Genomic DNA, 24,889 nt, shown 5'->3' with positions numbered 1-24,889 from the left:
GCTGGTTCTGCTTACTTTCCCTCTAAATCAGTTGACAGAAAGCTTGCCAGGCCTTTCTGCAATCATCCTACCCCACTTCATCTCTTCTAGCACTATACTATTCCATCACGTCTATATAGCACAGCTGGCATAGCCCTTCCCCAACCGATGGCCCTTCCTTTGATTTCCACTTCTCAGGGACCAGAAAACAAGCAGGACAGGAGCTCCTGAAAGGGCAAGAAAGGCAAGCTCTCCACGGTCAGAAGAGCCCTGGGGCTGGAAATGTCCACGAAGGGTTTGACAAATCTAAAATAGGTCGAGTCCCAGGTCAGAGCCACTTGTAGATGGGTATCTTGGAGGAAAGACTGTGGTTGGGTGGGGGTTGGGGGTTGGGGTAGTTTTGCAAGACTCTCCTCCAGCACTCTCAGGGAGAGGTGTGGAGGAATCAATCCACTTTGGGTTCCCTCAGCAAAGAAAGCTCTTGTGTCAGGGGAGTTGAGGAAGACAAACTAGTGCTTTGGGGCGAAGGGACTGGATGTCCCCTGAGGGTCCGTGGAGCTCTCTGATTGTGTCTGTCGAGACCAAAGTATACCCTATTGGGCTGGCAAGGCACAGGGCTGGGCGATTGATTGGAGGAGAGCTATTTTCCTGACTTGTGAGTGGGCCATCTTGGCTGTAGGAGTGTCATGGCTGACAAAGGAGGGAGAGGTTGGCCTCTGATTGGGGAAAACGCCAACAGGTGAGGTGAGGTGAGGTGAGGTGAGGTGACTTTGGAATGGCCAGAAGGAGGCTGAGGAAGCTGGGGTGCTTGGTGCGGGGCACTGTGAAGCTGAGCCACAAGCTTGCTTCTGTGCTGATGGGCAGGGGCGGCCACATCCATGCCACAGGCTCTGGGAGCCCAGGTGGATGCTGCCTTTCTTGGTGCAATTCCTGCCTCTGTGGGTGACTTTGCCAGGCCCACATGGCAGAGGGGAAAGGGTGAGCCGTGATTCCTGGGGCTGTGCCAAAACAATTGCCCTGGGACAGTCTCAGTCCTGGTGCCGTGCCATGGCCGGGGCAGCAATAGTGGGCCTTGGAGCCTCACACTCAGGGCATTGTGATTGCCGGGGGCTGGGGTTGGGGGGACGGGGACGGGGACGGAGACGGAGACGGGGACGGGGACGGGGAGACGGGGAGACGGGGAGACGGGGAGACGGGGAGACGGGGAGACGGGGAGACGGGGAGACCGGGAGACCGGGAGACCGGGAGACCGGGAGACCGGGAGACGGGGAGACGGGGAGACGGGGAGACGGGGAGACGGGGAGACGAAGACGGAGACGGAGACGGAGACGGAGACGGAGACGGAGACGGGGACGGAGACGGGGACGGGGACGGGGACGGGGACGGGGACGGGGACGGGGACGGGGACGGGGAGGTGGGGTGTGGGCGGGCTGACGGTCCCGGGGGACCTGGTGCCCCATTGGATTGGCCCGGGCACAGCCCCTGTCGCAGGTACCAGGGTGGTCAAAGGACCAAGGAAGGATGGGGGTGCAGGGAGCAGAGAGGGGCAGCAGCAGTGCCCCTCTTTTGATCTATCTTTTGAAACAGAGTGTGTGTGGCCTTGACTGTATCTGCAGTATCCCGTGGAGCTGAGAGCCGGAAGGGTCCTTTCAACATGCCTTTGGATTCCCCTGGGATGGCTAATACGGCTGTGGAGAGACCTGTGGACTTCCTAGGCAATTAGCCAAAAAAAATAGAACAATTAATAAAGTCTAAAAGTTTCGTGATATTGAGTGGGATGGGAAATACACCCACCGACCGGATAATCGAGACTCGAGGAGAAAGGAGGTCAAAGCACTGATTTTATTTCTTTCAAAAAAAAAGTTGCACCACACTCACTGGGGCAACCAGGAGGTGTGGCACACAGAGATAAAGGACCAAGCAGTTTTTATACCCTTTACAGACATCTATTTTAAGCAGGATGCGGTAATTAGGTTGAAACTATATGTTCAGCAATAAATCTTTCTCCTAGGTCAGAGTGCTCCGACCTTAGGGGTCCGGCCATAGGTTATTTTGCAACTTATCCTAAATTTCGTGTTTCAGCAAATATTCTGTCATGTCTGCATAATGTCTTTGTGCAGATCCTAGTATGAGGCAACTTTCAAGCGGATATGCTTATATTTAGCAGGGAGATAGTAACAGCCAGTTCTTTTCGAGCTGGGGCGGGTGTGGGGGGTGGGGGCGGGGTTCTAAAACCTGGAGATCTGATCACTAGGCTGAGAGGGGCATTTCCCTCTCAATACGAACTTAATTAACACACAAATACTTAGCATTTTTTTATAATACCAATAAAATATGGAAAGCAAAGTGAGAATATTGAATTCCATTCAAAGTAACTACAGAAGGGGAGGGGGAAGGGAAGGGAGGGGGGGAGAAAAATTTGAAACTAAAAATCCTATGAAAACAAATGTTGAAAGCTGTCCTTCTGGAAAATAATAAAGTACTTCTATAAAGTGAAAAAAAACTACAAAAGCTAAAAAATATTTGGAGTACATCTCCCAAGATGCACTGGTGTATGATAAGATTTCAAATACAAAAGAACATTTGTAGAAATAAAAACAGACTTCAATAATTGGAAAATTATTTATTTCTCATAGGTGCATTGGTCCAATCAAAATTAATTTACTTTTTGAATGTTATCACAATCAGAATGCCATAGGATTAATTTTAGAAGTGGAAAAAATAATAATTAATGTGTAGGAAAAAAAATTTCCACAAATTTCAAGTGTACTAATGAAATAAAAACGTGGGAGGAGGATCTATAAGTACTATAACAATGCATATTATAAAGCATCTGTCATTAAAATGATTTGGTATTGGTTTTTAAATATAGAATTTAATCAGTGAAATAGGTTAGTTATTCCAAGAAAGAGAAGCAAGTAGCTCATTTGTACAGTATTCTGTAAACCATAACACATAAATTATGGGGAGGACTCACTGATTAAAACAACAACAACAACAACAACAACTTTTGAGAAACCTGGAAAGCAATCTAGAAGAAATCAGGTTTAGATCAATACCTCACATGATGTATGAAAAATAAACTCTAGAAAGAAGCAGAACCATGCAATTTTAAATCATGCATATAAAGTGACCAAAATGTCCATGTCTTTTGAACTTGGGATTTTATTTCTGGGCTGGTAGCCATTGATGAGAAAAATAGTCTCCATACACTGAAAAATATTTATAGCAGTACTCTTTGTGATATCTAAGAACTGGAAACAAAATAGATGAACATTATTTGGGGAATGACTAAAAGAATTGTGGTACATGAATATAATGGAATATTACTGTCCTGAGAGAAGTGTGTGATGAATACAGAGAAACATGGAATGATTTTGTACAAATTCTCTTAATTTCTAGAGTGAAGTAAAGAGTCAAGAAAACAATATACACAGTAACTACAACAATGTAAGTGGAAAGAACAAGAATGCATTAAAAATCAAAAGTAAATGTAACAAATTTAATAAAGATCAAGTGGGACTAGAATAAAGAGTTATGAAAAGACACATCCAACTACCCTTTCATGAAGAGGGGAGTTCCATAGATGTTACGCATTGCACAGACTTTTTCAATGTATCAATCAGTTGTCCTGATTTTTTTCCCCTTTCCAAAAATTCTATTTGTCCTATAGAATGGTCCCCTGGGAAGGGAAGGGGAAAAGATACATGGGGTACTATAGAGATATAAAAACCCAGAAATTATCAATAAAATTGTATTTTAAATAAATTAATTAAAAACCATGTCAAGAATGCAAAAGCTATCAAGGGAATCTAAAGACAACAAAGTTGGGGTTTTTTTGTTTGTTTGTTTTTTTGTTTTTGGTCATCATATTGAGGAAAAAGGAGGATTAAAGAAAGGACAGGACTTCTGCTTGGTGTGAATGGGTCAATGATTGTAACTGGCAACAGAGAAAAAGTAAAGCTGTTCAATTCTTGTTTTATTGTTGTTTTGATCAAGAAAACGAACTTCCTTTACACTGAAAATGACTAATAGGAAGTAGATACCCCAAACAGTAAGACAGTGGTAAGAATGCATTTAGCTACACTTGGTGAAATCAAAATACCTGGCCCAGATGAACAATATTCTCTGTTCCTGAGAGAACTGACATATCTGATTGCAGGGCCAATGTCAGTGATATTTGATAGATCATGGAAATCAAAGAGGTATTATAAGATTATAGAAGGACAAATATCCAGATTTGCAAAAATTGAATAGAACTTTTTCTGCTAACAATATGCCGGTAGGTAAGCTTGATTTCAATCCTTGAGAAATTCTTTTAAGGATAATTGAAGTAAGGATTAGCAACTATCTAGAAAGAGAAGCAGTGATATGAAGAATCAGCTTGGTTTCAGTAAGAATAAGTGATGTCTGACTAACCTCATTTAAGTAGCAGATAGAGGAATGCTGTGGATATAGTTAATTTCTATTTTATAAAGGTGTTTGACAAAGCATCTCATAATATTCTTGTGAAGAAAATAAGGAGATTGTAACCCAAGCAAACTGATTCATAGTTAGATGTCTGGATTCAACAATTTTTGTTAATGAATCAGTGTCATTATAGCACAAGTTCTGTGGAGTAACCTAAGGATTTATATTTGATCCCATGTTGCTTAACATTTTTATCAATGACAGATAAATGCATTAATGAATTTTCAGATGACAAAAAGTTGGGTGAGGTAGAAGGGTGTATCACTAGGGGTACAAGCTTTGCTTTGACCACAATAGGGGGAAAGCTCCCTTCCCCTGAGGCACAGATGTCAGATCTAAAGGTACAGTGTGCCTAGCCCTTGTCAGTGGCTCATGGATCTAAGAAATATGATATGAAAATCTTCATTGGTTGACTGAAAAAATGTGTGTTTTGGCTATAACAGCAACTTCTGTTTTCAGTTATTTTTCTCATTTTATCATAACAATATGTTATTACTATTGTGGAAGCATGTTACAAATCACCTTTTTAGTTTCTTTTAAAAAATGTTTAAGAATTATTGTTTTGGGGCAACTAGGTGGTGCAGTAGATAGAGCACTGGCCCTGGAGTCAGGAGTACCTGAGTTCAAATCTGGCTTCAGACACTTAACACTTACTAGCTTTGTGACCCTGGGCAAGTCACTTAACCCAAATTGCCTCACTAAAAAAAAATAATAATAAAAAAAAGAATTATTATTTTTTTTCCAAGTAGTTAAGTGGCACAGTGGATAAAGCACTACCCTGGATTCAGGAGGACCTGAGTTCAAATCTGGCCTCAGACACTTGACACTTACTAGTTGTGTGACCCTGGGCAAGTCACTTAACCCTCATTGTCCTGCCAAAAAAAAAAAAAGAATGATTGTTTTTCTCTAAAGTCCTTTCCAAATTTCTAAATAGTTCCTTATAATGGTGGGTGAACTAGGTATGAACAAAATGAAAAAAGGCCTTTCATTAAGTGGATAGATTTGCGGTGATACAAATGTAACCTTTGCTCAAAGGATCAATCATATGGTTATCTCTCCTCATTGGTGGAGGTTGATTACTCAATGGCCTGCACCTACATGAATTGGAAAGAAGATATCCCAAGAACAGGAAAGGCATTCAGGGTTCTTTTGGCTTTTCTCACTGAGAAAGAAAATGCATGAATTCAACGTCCCTTCAGGTGACTGAAGGGAAAGACTGGGAAGAAGCCAACATTAGAAGGTGGCTATCTCAATCATGTCCCTATCCTCAATGTACGGGGTACAATATCTGAGAAGCATGAGAGCTTGGCTTTGCATGGAGAATCCTACAAAAAAGAATGCTTTTGGTCAAAAACAGCCGTTCTCAGAAAAACCACCTAACACTACATTCCAAGAACAGATGATCATGGGATTAACATTTGTTTGACTAGGAAAAAAGACAGAGGGGGCAGCTAGGTGGCTCAGTGGATAGAGCACCGGTCCTGGATTCAGGAGGACCTGAGTTCAAATCCCACCTCAGACACTTAACACTTACGAGCTATGTGACCCTGGGCAAGTAACAACCCCAATTGCCCCGCAAAAAAAAAAGAAAAGAAAAGAAAAGAAAAGACAGACCTAGTAGGGTTTTTGCATGGCAAAGTGCATTACACAGATGAGGTAGCCTTTGATAGCATTATAGAACAGAAGACATCTATCAATATAATCCAGATTTATGACACTTAAAGACACAGGGAATTTAATGTACTGGCATACTAATCTAGGTCAGGCAACAAGGAAGAAATCACTTCCTTTGTCATCACAGCTAAGCATGTATAGATACCAAAATGAGGCTTCAATATTCTTCCTGAAGTCCTTAGTCGAAATCCCCAGTTCCTATGAAGATTCTTCACTCCTGTTGGGGTTGCAGGTTCAATTCCCTTGATGGAGGTCAAGGATCAGAGACAATTAATCATTGTCACAACAGCACCACATTATGTGTGATTAACTATGTGCGTTTTATTATTCGGGATAGCCCAGTATTTATAGCATAAAACCACAAAGATATCAAATAAATTCTCTGCAAGAATAATTATAAGAGAATAGGAATAATCTTTTTTTTTTTAAGTGAGGCAATTGGGGTTAAGTGACTTGCCCGGGGTTACACAGCTAGTAAGTGTTAAGTATCTGAGGCTGGATTTGAACTCAGGTACTCCTGACTCCAGGGCTGGTGCTCTATCCACTGTGCCATCTAGCTGCCCCAGGAATAACCTTTTAATCTTTCAGCCTTGGCAGAGCAAAGTTTGTATAGCTGAGTCTTCAGACCCTGGGAGGCCAGCCAAGCATTGTCTCTGGAATCTCTTGCTGCCTCAGTGACCACAGCCCAAGTATGGGGAAGGGGAACTCAGTCAGAGGGGTGACAGAGAGCCTTCTGGGTTCTCCAACAACCTTCCAGTAGTGTTTTCTGGAGCTGAAAGACTATTCCCCAAGGACATAACAAGTAGATATTTCAATATTCTTGGACTAGATCAGATAGTATATATTTCTCACTCTTCAAATTTTCAGATAAAATGACATAGGGAAGGGGCAGCTAGGTGGCTCAGTGGATAGAGCACCAGCCCTGGATTCAGGAGGACCTGAGTTCAAATCCAGCCTCAGACACTTAACACTTAACTAGCTGTGTGACCTTGGGCAAGTCACTTAATCCCAATTGCCTCAAAAATAAAATTAAATTAAAATGACATAGGGATCCATGATTATATTTACTGCAAAGAGAAGAAAGGGAAAAGTTGAAAGTTCTGAGAGGCTTGCAAACCTTCTGTTTCCAGAACATGTTGAATGCAGAGAGTAAGTGTAGACCCATCTGTACTTAACTTTTTAGTTGGTGAGTGGTCTCTTTCCTAAAAGGGATGTTTAACATCTTTAAGTCTGGCTACTATCCAAAGCAAAGTGCACTCTCCTCACCAGTGGTAGCACTGTTGTAAGTCAGTCACAGTTGTTGTTCCAACAACCCTGCTGTTGCTGTGCATACGGTTGTGCTTACTTTCCCTCTAAATCAGTTGACAGAAAGCTTGCCAGGCCTTTCTGCAATCATCCCACCCCACTTCATCTCTTCTAGCACTATACTATTCCATCACGTTTATATAGCACAGCTGGCATAGCCCTTCCCCAACCGATGGCCCTTCCTTTGATTTCCACTTCTCAGGGACCAGAAAACAAGCAGGACAGGAGCTCCTGAAAGGGCAAGAAAGGCAAGCTCTCCACGGTCAGAAGAACCCTGGGGCTGGAAATGTCCACGAAGGGTTTGACAGATCTAAAATAGGTCGAGTCCCAGGTCAGAGCCACCTGTAGATGGGTATCTTGGAGGAAAGACTGTGGTTGGGTGGGGGTTGGGGTAGTTTCACAAGACTCTCCTCCAGCACTCTCAGGGAGAGGTGTGGAGGAATCAATCAATCCACTTTGGGTTCCCTCAGCAAAGAAAGCTCTTGTGTCAGAGGAGTTGAGGAAGACAAACTAGTGCTTTTGGGCGAAGGGACTGGATGTCCCCTGAGGGTCCGTGGAGCTCTCTGATTGTGTCTGTCGAGACCAAAGTATTCCCTATTGGGCTGGCAAGGCACAGGGCTGGGCGCTTGATCGGAGGAGAGCTATTTTCCTGATTGGTGAGTGGCCCATCTTGGCTGTGGGAGTGTGATCCATGGCTCACAAAGGAGGGAGTGGTTGGCCTCTGACTGGGGACAGAGCCAAGCAGGAAGGTGAGGTGAGGTGAGGTGAGGTGAGGTGACTTTGGAATGACCAGGAGGAGGCTGAGGCCTCTCTAGGTGTCTGTGTGAGCTGAGGTGCTTGGTGGGGGGCACTGTGAAGCTGAGCCACAAGCTTGCTTCTGTGCTGATGGCAGGGGCGGCCACATCCATGCCACAGGGTCTGGGAGCCCAGGTGGATGCTGCCTTTCTTGGTGCAGTTACCTGACCCTCTGGGTAACATTGCCCCGCCCACATGGCCTGAACTGGAGGCGAAGGGGGCGGGGGTCTGGGTGTGTGTGTGTGTGTGTGTGGGGTGTTACTGACTCCTCTGGGTAACTGTGCTGGGTCCACATGGCCGGCGGGATGGAAAGGGACAGCCGTGATTCCTGGGGCTGTGCCAAAACAATCGTACCCTGCCATGGCCGGTGCAGCTATAGTTCGCCCAGTGGCACTCTAGGCCTCCCAGTCAGGGCAATGTGATTTCTGGGGACTCGTGTTTCACAGGATTGCTTGGGGGCCAGTTCCGATGGACCCTGGTCACAAATTTTTTACATTTGTCACTACACATATGCCATTTGTCTGTCAACTCTTCCCACTGTTTGTCTATATATTTGCTTTACAGTGTGCCTCAGGTTTATGGATGACATGAATTTTATAGCTACTTTACTTCAGTATATGTCATTAAAGAGCTTTGCTTTAAATTAATTTTTTTCTTCGTTCAACTAGTAAAAATATATCATTGGGGATCATGAGCTATGATATTCGGGGTAGCTTTTCAGGTGGAGAGGCCATATGAATGTGGGAATACCTCCAGATGCTATACTGTTAATAAAAGTATTATTGCTATTAATAGCACTCTAGGCATCAGGGTCTTGGACTATAAAACCAAGGAGTTGGACAAGATGATCTGCTTTTTGTTGGTTTTTGGTTTTCCCCTTTCTTTTTTCCAATCCATTGACTCAAGGACATCCTTCTTGGAAAACAGAAAGTTCTAATAGGCAACCTGAGGTGGGTTTTGCATGTTTTGTTTTATATTATGTTGAAGTCCAAGGGAATTTTGTTTGTCCTTCACGCTTAAAGAGGATTATGACATTGGGTGGTGATGTCATGGCTTGCAGTGAAGTAGATTTAAGCGATTGAGTGCTGTGCAAAGTAACCAGCATCACTCTCTTCTCCAGAGCCATCTGGGTCCATATACATTGGAATGACTGGGCATGGCCCCAAATGTTTGAATCAATTGGGGTTAAGTAACTTGCCCATAGTCATACAGCTAGTGTCAAGTATCAGAGGCCAGAGGCCTCTGATTTGACAGATTTGAACTCATGAGGCCAGAGGCCAGAGGCCAGATTTGAACTCATGTCCTCCTGGCTCCAGAGGCAGTGCTCTATCCACTGCACTTTAGCTGCCCCAGTCCAAAGGAAAGGTGGAAGGGAAAGGGCCAGTCACACTCTTTTGCCTTCATGGTGATGTAGAGTATTTATGATCTTATCATCTTCCTATAATCCACAGGTCTTTTTTTCCCTTTCTTTTTTCTTTTTTAAAACATCAGTAAGAAATTCTCCCTCTGACTGACTCCTTGAATCATGACACAACTGCCCTTTCAGGGTCCTGATAAAAAAAAAAAAACAAAAAAAAAAACCTGATGAATGAATAAATAGAGGGACTGAAAAACCCAATATGTCTATAAATTGCATAGAGTTAAGTGAGTGGGTGTCCTGAAAGGCAAAATATAAAAAAAAATAGGGATTGTCTGTGCTCTAGAGCACCTGGAGTCCCATTTATTTAGAAAAGCCAACCCTTAGAGTTGAAGGAACAGATGTCACAGCTGAGCCATGGAATTGAATAATAGTGGAGTTAAGTTTATGCTCCCTTTTGGCAATTATTTCGGGGACAACATGTCCTTATGACTTGTAAATCCAGTAAGTATCATCCTATAAATCAGATGGTAGTTTCTCCACTTAAGCTTTTAGCTTTATCTTGTGTAGTTAGAGCAAGAAATCAATACTCACTGTTTGCCACATTGTCTCATATAGTCTGTTTCTTCTATAACAGCATTTCTGACCAAAGTAAAAATCAATAAAAAGGCAAGTTTATCAGAATATACTTGCAATGAAACTGCACATTAACAAGGAAATATGTAAAGAGTGGAATACATACATGATCAAACATACATACATGTGTATACAGAAACACACCTTCATATAATAGATAGTGAAGCATTAAGCTAGTTAAATAAAATATTTTTTTAAAGCAACCTGACATTTTCTTCTAATGTGTGAAAACATTTATATTTCCTTTTCCATTGTTTTGGTCCATATCCATTTAATTGCCTACACCTCAGACGTCTTATTTGAACTCAGTTATTTCTGCCTCTATATACATTGTTTTATGTGTTCTATCCACTCAGTGTGAGACTGGGTTTTCCTCTCTTATACTATGTAGTGATTTCTGAGGAGCAGCTGAAGAGACTAGGCATCTTCATCCTGGAGAAGAAATTTAGGGGACTTTTGGAGAAGGCTTGGCACTGAATTTGTTCTGAGTAGTCACAGAAGACAGTTTGAGGAACAAATGGTGAAGGTTGCAGAAAAGCAAATTTTAGATTAATGGAAGGACAGAGCTTCATAATAAGAATTATGCAAAATTGAAACAGTTATTTTGGGCGGGAATAATGTCCTCTCTCTACTGAATTCTTCAAGCAAAGGCTGGATGAACTAGTATGCCACTGTCAAGATATTATGACAAACATCCATTGGTTTTAATCTTTTGACAAAATTCCTTTGTGGCAGGGTTTGCTAGTCTGAGTGCTGTGGACTGATTTAAGCGGGGAGGGGGGAGGCATCTTTGAACTTGGGGGAATTTAATTTTTCATTAACTTTTAGGTTCATTTGCAATCCTATTGATTCTATTTTATTCATTTAATACCATTCAGAGGGGCAGCTTACTGGCACAGTGGATAAAGCACGAGCCCTGGATTCAGGAGTACCTGAGTTCAAATCTGGCCTCAGACACTTGAAACTTACTAGCTGTGTGACCCTGCGCAAAACATTTAACTCTCATTGCCCCACCAAAAAACCTCACAAAAGAAACAAATGACATTCTGAGAAGGGACCATACGCTTCAGCAGACTGGCAAATGAACCCATGACACAAAAAAGTTAAGAACCCCTCATTTATAGTCATTTTAAGAGGCTCACATCTCTTACTTTTGTGGCATTCCCAATCACATCCCCCCCAAAAAATCCTGTTTTCCAGCTGCAACACTCCCTTCATATTGCCTATGCCCTCAGAACATTATTTCCATATTAGACTTTTATAGTCTAAATCAGTTTAGAAGCAAATTATCATCACTAGGCACTTGAAAAATATCTCATAACCAAATCATGTGGAATTTGCATTCCTCATAACTTTATCAATCCCTTGTCTCTGTACTGACCAAACCAGTTTTTCAATTTAAGATCCAGTATATACCAGGAGTCACTAAGTGCCAGGCAACAGGTACTAGGCACCAGGCACTCTGCTTCTGCCTTCCATCAACTAGATTCAGGGTTTGCCTTAGGGTCCTTGAAAAACAGTGTTCATTAGGCCTGAGATTTATGGTTATAGCAGGAATTTTGAGAGGCTAAGCTATTAATTTGTTGAATGACCACCAGTCTTGGAACTCCCATTGTAAGGTGGCAAATACCATTTTTAAATGAGAGTTGTACTAAGTAAAGTCAGTACTATCACAAATTCCCAACAGGATAAGGCCAATAACCAGTCATGTGACTGGCACCTTTCTCATTTCTATATCTGATTATATCCCACATTTATAACAGACATTTTTCCCAAGCAAAGCTCATGTTATTGTCTTGATATCCCCAACTAATGGGCCTTCCCCTCATACCCCATTTTCCTCTAAAGCCAAATATGAAAGGATGGGAATTTATAGTCCAGTGAGGTGGAGAAAAATCTAGAAATGTTTATAAGGGTGATTTGTGGGGTTATAGTTAGAGAATTATTGATCAGTAAAAGCAGACTTCATTGGGGAGGATAGCATTCTGTACAAGGTGTCAAAATGGGAGATAGAGTGTTTTATAGATGCATTTGCCTAGATTTAAGAATAAGTTAAGGGGAGTAGTCTTAATTGTTTAGAAAAACAGATTGGAGCCAGAATATGAAGAACCTTATAAATACCAAAGGCATTTGAATTTAGCCCAGATATAATAGGGAATCATTGAAGCTTCTTGCCCATGCAAGTGACATGATCATACATGTGATTTAGGAACATCATCTCACCAATTGTGTGGTAGATGTAATACAGAGGGGACCCTAGAAATAGGAATACTAATCGTGGGCTTTTTGCAATACCTCAAAAGAAAGATAGTGAAAGAATGACCTAGGGATTTTTTCTTGTTCTTAACAACAGAAGTACAAGAAAGTTAGAGTGCAGATTCTAATTTATAAAGTGTTCCCCAGCTGTATTTCAGTCAGAGTACAATCTCTCACAAGAGACCTCTGAGGTCCCTTGATAGAGGATTTTAAATCTTTGCATGAGCCAGAGCATTGGCAGCCTTGCCTTCCTTGGGAATTATCTAGCTACACTGAGACAGGAATGAATTTATAAGAACTGTCCTTGCAGGCTCACAACACAGGAAGAAATGTGTGACTAGGTTATGTGAAGACATCCTCCAGAATCTGAGTGAATCTTTGAAAGGTAAAGGGAAGGCAAAGATGATGGATAATTGAGCTTAAGGTTGGAGAAATAAACTAGGGATCTAGAGTTGGGATTGGGAACAAAAGATATACAACTTGGGCTCTTCAATATTTTTGTTATGATTTTTCACAAGGTCTTACATGAAGGCATAGTTAGTATGCTTATGAAGTTCTAGGGAAGATTTGCCAAAGGTGGTTCCCAGTTCAACCTGAAGATCCTTAGTCTTCATGCCATATCAAACACAATAATCTTCCTCATTTTACTCTCCCTTCCTCCAGTTCAGATCTATTAAAAAGGAAAATTATTAATTGTGTCCAGGAGAAATACCGGACTTGCCTCCAACCAGAGGCTTACTACTTGAGTTCAAAATATGTTACCACAAGTCTCTCATTTAATTTTTGGGAAATCATAAATAATTCTTTCAGAGATTTATGAAATTAATGGCTGTAAAAGACTTCATATAACTCCCATGAGAAAACTGAAAATCAGATAGGTTGTGACTTGCCCAAGTAACAAAGTCAGCATTTAAACCCAGATCTGTCAGCAAATCCAATATTCTTTCCACTCTATCATCTTGGTCACTACAATTAAACAATGGATACACCTTAGGGAGACACTTTAGTTAAAGAATATTACAATAAACATTAGGCAGAATGAAGAATAATTACATCTTCAGAACTTAGGGACCCAAGGAGCAAATAGGACTATTCTCATCATCTCAGTCTGAATTTAAAAACTGTCTCTTGATGTGCAATTTCCTTCCCATCTACCTTTCAAAGTTCTGCCTGATGCTGCCCCTGCTCACCTGAAATATCAGTATCCCTGGGACACTGGTTGTCACTCCTTTAATTTTCCTTCTTTTCCTATAAAACACATTACTCAGCCAAAGTTTTCCCTTCTCTGTATTAATGGCTTGTTGTTGTTTAGTTGTTCATGTAGGTCTGATGATTCCCAGGGCTCATTTGATAATGTTCCTGGAGTTTTCTTGGCAAAGAAACTGGAATGGTTTTACCATTTCCTTCTATAGTGGATCACCTTTTGTCACTCCACTATGACCTGTCCATCTTGGGTAACCCTGCATGGCATAGTTCATACTTTCATAAGCCCCTCTGCCATGACAAGACAATGATTCTGGAGGGGATATTAGTGGTTAAGTTCTCCCATGTTTTACCTCCCATCCTGGCAAGGGTGATGACATAAATATATTCATTATGATTCAAGTATCCTAGGTAAACTCTTCAAATTTTCACTTCTCTCATTAATAATAATAATAATAATAACAAAATGACGATGTAATAACTAGCATCAATATGTACTCTGAGTTTTGAAAAGTATTTTACATATTCTATCCCATCTGTTCTTCATGACAACTCTGTATGGTAGGTGCCATTATTTTCCCCATTTTAAAAATGAAGAAACTGAGGCAGAGAATGCTTAAGTGGATTATCCAGTCACATAGTTTGTAAATGTATGAGACAGGATTCAAGTTCAAGTTTTCTTCAATCCAAGTCCTACATTTTTTCTACCGTGCCACCTGCTTTCTCTCTCTGAACCTACAACATGGTATCGATTCTAAAACTAAGTCATGTCTACATCTTTATAAATTATACAGGACACTCCATTAATGGAATGAATTAATAATCTACTACATTAATAGAGATATGGTTTCAATAATAATTTTGCACTAAAATATGCTTCATACAGTTTTTCTTTAGTCTTTCTGTAAACTCCCTATACTACTGATAGACCATCAGATAAATTAGGTAGTTCTGTATTCTGAGGAAAAAGAAAGTACAAAATAAATTGTGTTGGAGTCAGAAGACTTGGGCTCAAGGACTATATCAGATGTTTGCTAGTTGGGTCTATTACTTGGATATTGTTGTTGCATAGAAAGAACTTGTTAAGTCTGAAAATGCTAAATAGATGTAACATCACCACCACCACCACCACCACCACCACCACCATCATCATTAGAAACCATGGCAGGATTGCAGGTAAAGGATCTTTGTTAGAAGTTATCCAACCCTCTTCACTTTACAACCATGTCTGTACATGCTTTCCTTTCTTATCATCTCTGCTTCTTGGTTTCCTTCAAGGGTGAGGTAAAGTCTCATCTCTCCAAGGAAAATTTCCCAGTCCTCCTCAATCTTATTCCCTTCCATCTGATATGACCTCCAATTTATAATGTATATATCTTGTTTGTAAATGCTTATTTACATGTAGTCTCCCCAGTAGAGCATGAGCTTCATGAGATCAGGGACTATCTTTTGCTTTTCTTTGTTTTCTCAGAGCTAAGCACAGGACCTAGCACATAGTAGGTGCTTAATAAATATTAGTTGACCAACTGACAACCTTTTAATTTTATACATGGTGGGGGGGGGCAGCTAGATGACACAGTGGATAAAGCACTGGCCCTGGATTCAGGAGAACCTGAGTTCAAATCCGGCCTTAGATAGTTGACACTTACTAGCTGTGTGACCTTGGGCAAGTCACTTAACCCTCATTACCCAGAAAAAAAATTTACATGAGGAACAGCAACCTAGGAGGCTAAATAACTTGCCTATTGTCACAGTAAGTAGTAGAATTGAAATTTGAACCCAAGTCCTCTGATTCCAAAACCATCTAGCTTTCCACAGTATCATACTGTCTCCCATATCCTCTTAGAAGTCATGATACACTAGATAGGATACTTTTTCCTGTATCTGTATAATCAATGATAGAGAAGGAAAGATCAGATAAGGGAAGGGGATTATCTCAGAAATATTTAGGGAAACAGAGAAGTAATCCTGAACAAATTGTAAGGGGGCTAAAATTCTAGCTAGTCTGTCTAAAATATCTAATGAGTGGTCGCCAATAAATTATAAGCTTTAGCAAGAGTTAGACTTTTAAGCATTTATTAAGGAGAATAAGAATTTGGTGAATAAAGAGAGAAAGGCCTAGATTCATCTATCTATTAAAGGGAGAGCACATTTCTTGCCCTACTCTCCACCAGAGTCCTGACGAAAAAGAAACCAGAGCATCTGTCTTGCCCCCTCTTCCTCCCACAAGCAAACATCACTTCCTGATGCCAAAGAAAAGCCGCAGGGCATTGCCCTCAGAGGCCTTCTCCTCATGATGGAGCTTTCCTACGGTAAATCTCCAGTAGGTGGCATCATTCCAATCGTTACAAAATTATGAATGAAACTGTGTGAATGAACAAACGCAATAGAGGAAATCTGTATTGTCATGGTAAAAGTCTTTCATCTTAAGAGCTATTTCTCCTTATATAAGGTATCATAAGGGGTGGCACAGTGGTTAGAGAACTGGACTTGAGAACAGGAAGGCTCATCTTCATGAATTCAAATCCAGCTTCAGACACTTACTAGATATGTGACCGTGAGCAAGTCATGTAACATGGTTTCCCTTGGTTTCTCATCTATTATATGAGCTGGAGAAGGAAATGGCAAACCACTCCAGTATCTCTGCAAAGAAAATCCCAAAATGGGGTCACCAAGAATCAGACAAAACTGAAACAACTGAAGAATAACAACAACAACAACAACAAGACTAATCAAAAGAAATAAATAAACAACTTTAAAAAGAAAGACAAAATAGAAATGATCAGCTAGGTGGTAAAGTGGATAAAGCAATAACCCTGGAGTCAGGAGTACCTGAATTCCAATCCAGCCTCAGACACTTACTAAATATGATCCTGGGCAAATCACTTAACCCTGGTTGCTTCCCAAAATAAAACAAACAAAAAATCTATAACCAATGAAGCTAAATCTTCAAGTAAGTTTACAGAATAAAGGATAAAATCTTTTTTTTTAAATTTTTAACATGATTGCACATGCATAACCTATATCAGGTAGCTTGCCATCTTTGGGAGGTGGAGGAAGGAGGGAAAAAATTTGGAAGTCAAAATTTTACAAAAAACAAATGCTGAAAAAATTTCTTTATATGTAATTGGACAAAAATAAAATACTATTATGAATCTGTAAAATGGAGATAGTAATAGCATGTAGTTCTCAGTCACAACACAAATATCTGATAGAAGGATTCCCTGCTTGCAAGTCACATGGTACAAGTGGCAGATCCTGGATTTGAGTACTGGCTCACAGAAGCAGACTCATCAGCATAGCAAGGTAGTTGTTGTCAGAATATAGTAACAGAAACAGGTATCTAGTTTATATCTAATGGTAAGAAGTGGGTTGAGAGACTACAGGAAGGAGGGGGGAACAGAGAGAGAGAGAGAGAGAGAGAGAGAGATCTGTCAGAAGATTAATGGCTAAATTTAATAGACAACAATGTTGTCTCCAAGAACCTTTGAGTGATCAAGCACAAAAGGATGACTACTTTTCCAATAAGGGGTTAAGCTTCTTGTAATCCTATCTTGATTAATTCCCTAGGTCAAGGTGTTAAACAACCATCTTGGAGAGTCCAAACAAAGGAACAGAGACAGTGTTCCCTACATACTCCAAGGTTACTTACCTGGTTCTCCCTATATAGATTAATCCCATTTAAGTTCATACTACCCCTTGGATTGACCTTCATGGATCCTGCTTTTAACTCTAATGTTGTGGAACAGAATAGAGCCCCAAAAGGGGTAGCCCACTCCCCAAAGTTATCTGTAAGTTATACATTATATAGGATTCAAATAAAAGAACAAGGAAACAATAGCTTATTGGCTAGCACGGAGGTAATTTCCAGATAAAGGATGTGGGTTGCTTGAGATGTACAGGAAGAAGAAACTCCTTATATTCCTTATATCAGTCTTCATGTCCCTGCAAGACTTTGGGGGGTCAGCATAACCTGGACCTCTTGAGTTAAGCATTAAACAAATCTAGTCTCTAAAGAAAAGAGTCTGCTTTCTCAGGTACATAGGGCTAGGTTCAAACAATGCAATGAAGTTTTCAAATAGTTCTTTGTGTTTTAAACATATTTATAATGAGACCAGGGGGCTTATGATTGCTCTTACTAGCTGTTTAGAAGTACAATGCATTGTTTAGTGAACTCAGTAGCTACAAAATATCAGGAGAAGAGAAAAGTAGAGAGTAAATATAGATAAAGAGAAAATATAGGGGTAAATGCAAAAATGGTTAAGAAAGAAATTCAGCAAGGCAACGATCAATATAACTCTGAAGAACTTATAAAAATTGCACAACATCTACAGAGAAAGAACTGATGGTATCTGAAAACAGACTGAAACACATTTTTTTTTGACAATTCCTTAATCTGAAGTTTTGTTTTTATCTGTTTTTTTCTCACAACCTAGATAATGTAGAATTGTGTTCCATGACTACTCATGTATAAATTATGTTGAATTGTTTGAGTTCTTGGGGTGGGGGTGGGAGGGGAGGGAGGAAGAGAAGTTGGAACACAAAGTTTAAAAAAATTGATGTCAAAATTTGCTTTTACATATAATTTGGAAAATAAAAGTCTAAAGAAAAAAGAGAAAGAAATGGAAAGGGGGCAACTAGGTGGCAGAGTGGATAAAGCACTGGCCCTGGATTCAGGAGGACCTGAGTTCAAATCCAACCTCAGACACTTGACACTTACTAGCTGTGTGACCCTGGGCAAGTCACTTAAACCCTCATTGCTCCACAAAATAAAAGAAGAATAAGAAAGTAAGAAATGGAAAAATATAGTAACAAAATAAATATTGGGGCAGCTAGATGGCACAGTGGATAGAGCACTGGCCCTGGAGCCAGGAGTACCTGAGTTCAAATCCGGCCTTAGACACTTAACACTTACTAGCTGTGTGACCCTAGGCAAGTCAATTAACCCCAATTGCCTCACTAAAAATAAATAAATAAATATTAAAGCATTTTAAAGCCTTTTTGTGTCTTTCATTTCCTTGTAGGAGTGAGTGTCTGGGAGATGGTATTGTGGCTCTGTGCAGAAGTTTCATGGCAGACTTCAATTCCAGTAGTGCCCTATCTACCATATTCTACCTCACTGGAATTCCTGGCTATGAATCAATACACCACTGGATCTCCATCCCTTTCTGCATCTTCTACCTGGTCGGGATAGTGGGCAACTGTATCATCCTTCATATAGTCCGGACTGACCGAAGCCTCCATGAACCCATGTACTATTTTTTGGCAATGTTGTCTCTCACTGATATGGGCATGTCCCTTCCTACCCTTGTATCTTTGTTTCGACTGTTGTGGTCTATCTCTAGGGAGATTGAATTCAACACCTGTGTGATTCAGATGTTCTTTATCCATACTTTTTCCTTTACAGAATCAGCAGTGCTCCTAGCAATGGCCTTTGACCGCTATGTAGCCATTTGTCACCCCCTGAGGTATTCCACTATCCTCACCCCACAGCGCATTGCCAAGATTGGAGTAGCAGCTATTCTCAGGAGCTCTCTCTCCATAACTCCATTAATGATCCGCCTCACTTACTTTCCCTTCTGCCACTCCCATGTCCTTTCTCATTCATACTGTCTACATCAGGACATGATTCGCTTGGCTTGTGCTGATATTAAGTTTAATGTCATATATGGATTGGTTTTGATCATTCTTCTATGGGGATTTGACTCTCTAGGCATTTTGGTTTCTTATATCTTTATTCTCCGTTCTGTGCTAAGCATTGCATCCAGAAAGGAAAGGCTCAAGGCTCTCAACACATGTGCCTCCCACATCTGTGCTGTCCTCATCCTCTATGTACCCATGATTGGTCTGTCTCTTGTCCACCGTTTTGCAAAACATGCCTCTCCTCTTGTCCACATCTTTATGGCTCACATCTACTTACTGGTGCCTCCTGTGCTCAACCCCATAATCTATAGTGTGAAAACCAAGCAGATTCGCACAGGGATCATCCGTCTATTAGTCCCTAAGAGAATCCACTCCAGCTGGGGGTAGGTCATGCCAAGAAATGATTCCTATTACATAGGACAATTGTCATAAGCTGAAATCAGGATTTAAATTATATGGAGTCATTACCACTCTACTTAGGAAAAGTATGTTTCAGCTAGGCAAAGAGAAAAATGTAAGACTAGAGGAATATTGTAGACTAGGATATTGAAGCACCCTATTGTATCTACTTGTGACATAAGTATTGTGAGGAAAGAGGCACACAAAGTCAGGGTGACCAATCCAAACTTTTTTATGGGGACTGTACTTACAGGAGCCCCCTGAAGTTAGACATTACAGTAGATAGCAAGCAGAAGGGCATACCACTATGCTAGTCCATAAAGGGGCTTTATTCTTTTTTTTGGCAGGGCAAGGAGGGTTAAGTGACTTCCTTAGGGTCACACAGCTAGTAAGTGTCAAGTGTCTGAGGTCGTATTTGAACTCAGGTCCTCCTGAATCCAGGGCCAGAGCTTTATCCACTGCACCACCTAGCTGCCCCCAACCTTCAATTCGTCTAATGGTGATCTATTTAATCCAACAAAAAACATTTAGATTTTATAAATTGATCCTCAGCGTAGCTCTGGTCAAAATTGCCTCCTCGAAGCCTTTTTCACATTTCTTGCTCATTCTTCCCCAAGCTCAATCCTATCTCCATGACTGCTGGAAATCTCCACATGAATGCCCCAATGATATTTCAAATTCAATAAGTCTAAAGAAGAGATGAGTATCCTCCCACCCCAAAATACAGTCCTCTTGTAAGTTCTCTATTTCTCTCCAGGGCACCACCATCACCACAGTCACAGAAGTTCATGACCTACCTCAGCATCATCCTCAATTTCTCAATCTCCTTCAACCTCCTATCTAATCTCTTGACATATCATATCTACCTCTACTTTTCCTACACCCATCCCTTCCTCTCTACTCACATGATCATCCCTTTGGTTCAGGACACTATGATCTCTTACCTGGGCTCTTAGAGGAGCTTTCCCTACCTTGAGTCTCTTCCCTTCTCTACATCATCCTCTCCTCAGTTGCCAAATAAACAATCCTGAGGCACATCATGATACTTATCTGCCCAAGAAACTTCATTGGCTCCTTATTAATTCTTGGATAATATATCAACTCTTCTGTTTAATATTTAGAATAATTCACGATATGACCAACTTATCTTTCTAGGCTAATTTTAAATTAATTTGCTTCATATGCTCTATGTTCCAGACAAACTTGTACTGTCTTGGACTACTTTATGTTTCTACTGTTATTGCTAGGCTTCCCTCCATTACTTATCTCCAATTTATCATGTTATAGCTTGATTGAACATAATTCTTTTGTGTGTATGTGTTTGTTTTTTGCACATTGTTTCACCCAATAGATAGCAGGGACTATCTTTTCCCTTTCTTTGTATCCTTAGCATTTAGCATGGGCACATCGTTGGCACTTAATAAATGTGTACTGACTGCACAACTAATCACACATTTACTATGTTACCAAGTCTTATATTGTTGTCTGCTTGGTGTGTACCTGCAACTCCTTCTACTCCTGTCACTTGTATAAAAAGGTAGGGGAGCATATTTTCACAGCTCATCTTTGGGTATAAGGGCTTGTTTATTACTATCTTGCAGCATTTTGTTTTAAGTATTTGTTCTTGTGGTTCTTTACATTTACATTATTATAGTTACTGTGTTTTGTTTTCTTGGTTCAACTTATATAGTTTGCATCAGTAGAAATGTTCGGCTTATGTTACTAATTCTCTTTATTCATCATATTCATTATTTCTTAGCATACAGTAGTATCTGATTGTATTCATATACTGAACCTTGTTTAACCAATCTTCATATAATGATCAATGACTTTGATTCCTGTTCTTCCTTGTAACAAAAAATGCTACTATTAATATGTAGGTGTCTATGAGAACTTTTTTTAAAATTATTCTTGATAACTTTGGGTGTATGCTTTTCAGTGAGATTTCTGAGTGAATGGATACTTTACTCACTTTCTTAGCATGATTGTAAATTACCTTCCAGAATAGTTAGACCAACCCAAGGCTCCACCCACATTACTTTAGGTGCCTTTCTATCCATAGCTTCTGCCTTGTTATCTTTGTCATTTTTATCCGTATGAGATGAAACTATGCTTGTTTTGATTTGGATTACCTTGTTACTAGTTCCTTGGAGCATATATTGTTATTCATATGCTTCCCTCGAGCATATATTATTATGCATTGGCTTCTTAATAGCCTGTAATTCTTCTTTGGGGAACAATTTATATTCTTTGATTATATGTCTCTTGGGGAATTGCTTTTTTGTGTTACAACATGTACTTGTTTTAATTCTCTACAAATCTTGCATAACACACCTTTACTAAGAATAGTTGAGAAAGGGTAATGAAAACAAACAAGATAATTTTGTTATTGCCTTATTAAATTTAATACTTTCACATAGGGAAGATGGAGTGTCAGCTTTAGGAACCAGACTTCTCTGGCATCACATTACTGAATAAACAGCTCATAAGCATACTGAAAGGATTAGAAAGTACCTGAGACAATGAACATAAAGCCAGACATATAATCTGCTTAAATGCTGTATAACTGAATGATTTATCTGAGAGCAAGAGTAACTGCTTCCCCAGTCCTATACCCATCATTTGCATGAACACACAGGAAAAAATTAGGAATGAAAAAACAAACAAATATATAACTAAGTTCATATCCAGCCCCAGACATTTACTAGCTGTGTGACCCTACTCAAGTCATTTAACCTTTGGCAATTTCAGTTTTCTCAATCTCTTATCACATTTTCAGTTTCCTTTTGTATGTTGTCTCCCCCCATTGGGTTGTAAGCTCCCTTAAATCAGGGACTGGTTCTTTTTTGTATTTATATCCCTAATGCCTAGTGTTGTGCCTAACACATAGTTGGCCCTTAAATATTTTTTGGTTTGCTAACTGATAACTGTAAAATGAGGATAAGAATAGCACCTCTCTCCTAGGATTGTTATAAAGCTATCATGAGACGAAATCTATAAAGTGTTTAGAAAACCTTAAAGAATTCCATAAATGATGGTGATCACTGATGATACTGGTGGTGGTGGTGGTGATGATGATGATAGCAAGAAAGTGTTTGACTAGAGCATGGAATGAATGAAGAAGAAGAATATATAAGTCTGGAAAGATAGGTTGGATTTAGATTGTGAAGGCATTTGTATTTGAGTCTAAAATTAATAGGGAGTCATTGGAAATTACTGAGTAGGAGAAAGGCATGATCATAACTGTGATAAAGGAATGCCACTTGGTCATCTCTATGAAGGATATACTAGAGGATGGCAATTAAGTCATCACCATCACCTTTGAATTACAGGATCTCAGAATCTCTAAAAGAGAAAAAGCCCAATACACACCCCTCTATGACATCCTTAAAAAAAATCCAACCTTGACATAAAAATTTCCAATATTAGGTGATTCATTAACCATATGGATAACCCATTTATCTACCTCCTTTATTTCTTCCTCATAATTCTTCAAATCATTATAACATAGTTGCCATCATAGATCAATAGAAAAATATCTGTAAGGAGCATTAAATATCCTTGTCCCTTTCCACTACTATCATGAAAAATGTTTTGTTCCCATGTACAAATGGAGCCCAGAACCAAGTTTCATGTTTCAATGTTGAAAGAACTCAAAAAGAAGAATGGAAATTCAAAATACAAAATTAAATATCTACACAGCAAAAATATTTACATTACATATAAGAAATGTTCATGTCCTTTATATTCTCCAGAAAGAGGATTCCAATAGAACAAATAGTGAGCTCTTAGTTGGGGAAGTTTTCCTAAATGGTGTAGAAGATAAGAAGCTATTAGATTAATAGGATAAGGGCAACTCAGAGGGCTGGAATGAAATGAAGTGGGAGGGGTAGAATTCAGTTTGGGGGAAGATTTAGAATGGTATGAATTTATAAGGAACTTGGGCTTCTACAGAATTCTTTCCCTGCCCACAGCTGGCCAGGTCTAAAAGATATTCATTCCTAGTCTCTGCAGCATACTTCAGTTTTACTCCCTTCCATATCCCATTTGGATTAGTCTGAAGATTTACTGGTTAGCCCTACACTTTTATGCTCATTCCTTCCCTGCCACTATTTCTAAGCACCCTTACCTTATTGCTAGTCCTCTTCTTCTGTCCCTTCACACTTGAGATTAGGTATTTTTCTTAAAGATAGTTGTCATTTTTTTTAAACAAGGGAGAATTTAATCTATAAATAATATAAAAATATAAGGAAATATTCAAAATGTAATTATATTTAGAAGTACAGGGGGCAGCTAGGTGGTGCAGTGGATAAAGCACTGGCCCTGGTTCAGGAGTACCTGAGTTCAAATCCAGCCTCGGACACTTGGCACTTACTAACTGTGAGACCCTTGGCAAGTCACTTAACCCTCATTGCCCAGAAAAAAAAAAGTACACATAACCTTTCAAACTGTATCAGTGATTAGGAGACTTTAAGGAGGTTTCATAAAAGAAACAAATTTCAGTGAATTCTCAAAACAGTAGACTTTTAGTATGACACAACCACACGAGAGAAGGTTTAAGGCTTAAAGAGATAGCTCTAGTTAAAGGATACATCTCAGGGAGAAATTGACACCTCCACACAAAGACCAAGGAAGGAGCATAGCACATAAGAAAGAGTTCTGGTTTTTATTGGGAAAGGATCAGGTACTTGGGTAAGTTGGACTGACTTTTTGTCCTTGATATCACTGGAAGAGGGAAGCCAAATATTAACCAAAGGATGTACAGTTAGTCAAGTGTGGGATATGGAAATTTCCAGAAGAAACAAATGTCTAGAGAATAGATACCCAACTACATGGGGAAAAAAAAACACAAACCTATATCACCCCCCAAAAACCAAAGAAACAAAAACTTGAATAGATAGGTAGTAAACATAATATCCAACATTTTACAGAAAAAAATTGAGGTTCAGAGATGTTTTCCAGGTTAACATAGCTGATTTTCAGTGATATGACTCAGACCTTCTAAGTCCAAGACTAGGGCTCTGGAAGCTATAGCAAGTAACTAGGGCTAAAACATACTGGATATATAACTTTTTTTTTGGGGGGGGTGAGGCAATTGGGGTTAAGTGACTTGGCCAGGGTCACACAGCTAGTAAGTGTCACGTGTTTGAGGCTGTATTTGAACTCAGGTCC

At 40.0% G+C, this 24,889-nt stretch overlaps 1 protein-coding gene across 1 annotated transcript; it reads left to right on the top strand.

Moving 5' to 3' along the window:
- Positions 1-18,745: 18,745 nt before the first annotated feature.
- LOC122748060 (olfactory receptor 51L1-like) lies at positions 18,746-19,705 on the top strand. The gene has a single exon (XM_043993789.1). It carries the CDS (start codon positions 18,746-18,748, stop codon positions 19,703-19,705), a length of 960 nt encoding a protein of 319 aa, XP_043849724.1.
- The last annotated feature ends 5,184 nt before the right edge of the window (positions 19,706-24,889 follow it).

Source organism: Dromiciops gliroides, chromosome 3, assembly GCF_019393635.1.
Source record: "Dromiciops gliroides isolate mDroGli1 chromosome 3, mDroGli1.pri, whole genome shotgun sequence".
NCBI classification, from domain to species: domain Eukaryota; kingdom Metazoa; phylum Chordata; class Mammalia; order Microbiotheria; family Microbiotheriidae; genus Dromiciops; species Dromiciops gliroides.
This window is presented reverse-complemented; position numbering and strand designations above follow the sequence as displayed.